This window comes from Montipora capricornis, chromosome 11 (genome assembly GCF_036669925.1).
Source record: "Montipora capricornis isolate CH-2021 chromosome 11, ASM3666992v2, whole genome shotgun sequence".
Classification (NCBI taxonomy): domain Eukaryota; kingdom Metazoa; phylum Cnidaria; class Anthozoa; order Scleractinia; family Acroporidae; genus Montipora; species Montipora capricornis.
In genome coordinates, this window is record NC_090893.1 from 2,810,787 (window position 1) to 2,813,286 (window position 2,500).

A 2,500-nucleotide genomic window follows, 5' to 3' on the forward strand; every position below is an offset into this window, starting at 1 on the left:
CACAGCTATGAGTTGAAACATTTTGGAGCTTCCAAAAAATGAATGTCAACTTTATTACAATATCCCTATAATCAAGAGATTTTGGCATCGCGGCGTTTACATGTACAGTAAGCGGCAAACGACAGATCATTTCTTTCCTGAAAACTACAGACATCGAGTGCTAACTTCTCAAACGAGAGACTTAGATCAGAAAAAGGGAATCTTCATGCTTTAATGACAGTATCGCGCCGTTTCCCGTTTGCCGGTTCACATGGACGCAATGCTTAATTTCTGTAATGTGCCATAAAGCACCACTCAAGCGTTACAAGACTTTCTTCCGTGTTTGCATAGCCTGATCTAAGCACGAGGGGGGGTTGGGAGAATTCGAGCTTCATCTGGGAAAGCAGAGAGCGTGACGTGACAAGCATGTTTGCATACTCTCATGCAAACACACTTATTTACCAATGAGAACAAGCGTACTATCTGAGTTATTTTATAAAAATGAATATAAACAGCCATGTATTAACTGGAGTGCAAAAATGCAACAAGCTTTATTATAAACTCAACAAAATCACTCCATCGCTTTGTTTCCATAGCAACTGCCTAATCGCACTCCACAATCTATTTATGCATTGATCATTGACCAATCAGAAATGCAATATTTTGTTGAGTATTTAATAAATACATCTTATTAGACGTTTTGGTGTGTAGTATCGCTAGGTATTTTTACGAATTGTGCTGTATTTTGACGAGCCCGCTAGGGCGAGTCAAAATACAAACAACGAGTAGAAATACTCAGCGATACTACACACCAAAACATCTAATAAGCTATTTACTATCCAACTTTTTTTTTTTGCACTAAATTTTTAGCCAATGAATTGTAAACAACCGAGACCGTGTTACAGATTTGCGCGTGTGGGTTGCGTGTAGGGCAACGTCAGCAACTAAACTAGTCAAACCGGTTCTCTACTGTACAATAACCAAGTGTACAAATAATTTAAAACTGTACAATATCGTGGAACATTTGTACCCGTTTCGCGCGTTTTTGGTACAATAACTAATACAGTTGGATAATAAAGGACTTTCTAATTGAAATTACCTGTCCATTGATGCATCCTCCAACGATAATATTCGGGTCAGAAGGATTAAACTCGAATGAAAAGATATCGTCTGGAGCTTCAAGCAGAGCCTAAGATTGAACACAATGTGATCAACATGTTATGTCAATAGAGGGAAGGGATGAAGAAGAACAAGGCACCAACCGAAGTTTCAGTCTTATCATAATAGTCCTCTAGTCGCGTAGCCAATCAAAATGCAGGATTTGCATTAGTCCACTAGTTGGGTGATACTAATACAGTTTATTATATTGTTCTGTCTCGTACATCAGTCGGTGACGTCAGAATAAACTAGAAATCAGCAAAGAGAACTTATCTCTACAAAAATCTTGACAAATCCATGATTATAATATTTTTTCTGACCAAATGATGAATTTCTGAATTTCAAATGTGCCTGACAGGGGAATGAAATCAGTGACCTCCAAATCAGAAATTGGCCTAATATTAACGACTACCTGTGGCCTCTTGTAAAAAATAATCATTCGCTTTCTGCTTGATTTGGAGAAATTCAGGTATCTAAAAATTTACTGACCAGAGGGTGAATTGGATCAGAGAAACTCCAAATCAGAACCAGTGACGATGTCATCAGAATTCGAGAGAAGTGATCCACTCTCGCGTCAAAAGAAAGACCCTCGCCACAGGACACTGCAATGATTCCTGTTGACACACATTCATCGTAAAATATTAGTTAAAGAAAACCTCCACTATTACTACAGAATAAGTTTAAACCAAACAAAATAATGTTTCCAAACAAATTTGCTCCAAATTTGTTTTAAAAAAGTGTTTATATCGGGAAAACTAAATTTTAAAATCGCTTATTTTCACTTACAACTTTCGTGGGCACCACCATCTTGAATAATTCTGACGTGTACGGTTGCCCTATTGATCTGACACCCAAGAGTAATCGGTACGTAAATTCTCCTCACAATGTCAATCGAAATGTCAGTCAGACACGTATCGAGAACTTGAATATCATCAGCTTTAGAGGTGTGTTCTTGATATGACACCAAATTCTCATGACTACCCAACAAAGAAATCCATGGGACGTAGCTGGGAGAATGAACGTTTTGATCGCTGAAGAGTGCACACATGCATCAGAACTTACACACACCTTTGATTGTAGGATGCCAATGGATATCTGTGATGGTTTTCTCTTTGCTGTATTGAAGATCAGTAAAGGACTGGTACTCCTACCAAAAACAAGGACAAGTATAATTCAATGCCTACACAAGGTACCGGAGCAGGCTCTGTTGAAATATAAGTGCTACAAGGCCAACGTTTGTAAAAACGTAACCCTTCCTTGTACTTGTACGTGTTCATTGCCGTGACTTTAACATCTTCAGTTCCCACGGCCTGCTCCCGTCTGACCTTGTAGCTCAATCGGTAGAGCAGCGGTGATCTAACCC

General features: G+C 38.8%; 1 protein-coding gene across 1 annotated transcript in view; it reads right to left on the reverse strand.

Moving 5' to 3' along the window:
* LOC138024359 (dynein axonemal intermediate chain 3-like) overlaps positions 1–2,500 on the reverse strand; it is a 51,362-nt gene that overhangs the window by 38,932 nt on the left and 9,930 nt on the right. Inside the window, exons 8-10 of the mRNA XM_068871529.1 lie at positions 2,206–2,284; positions 1,627–1,751; positions 1,079–1,168 (exon numbers count right to left, since the gene is read on the reverse strand). Of these exons, the coding sequence (XP_068727630.1) occupies positions 1,079–1,168; positions 1,627–1,751; positions 2,206–2,284 (294 nt within the window). The remainder of the gene's footprint in view (positions 1–1,078; positions 1,169–1,626; positions 1,752–2,205; positions 2,285–2,500) is intronic.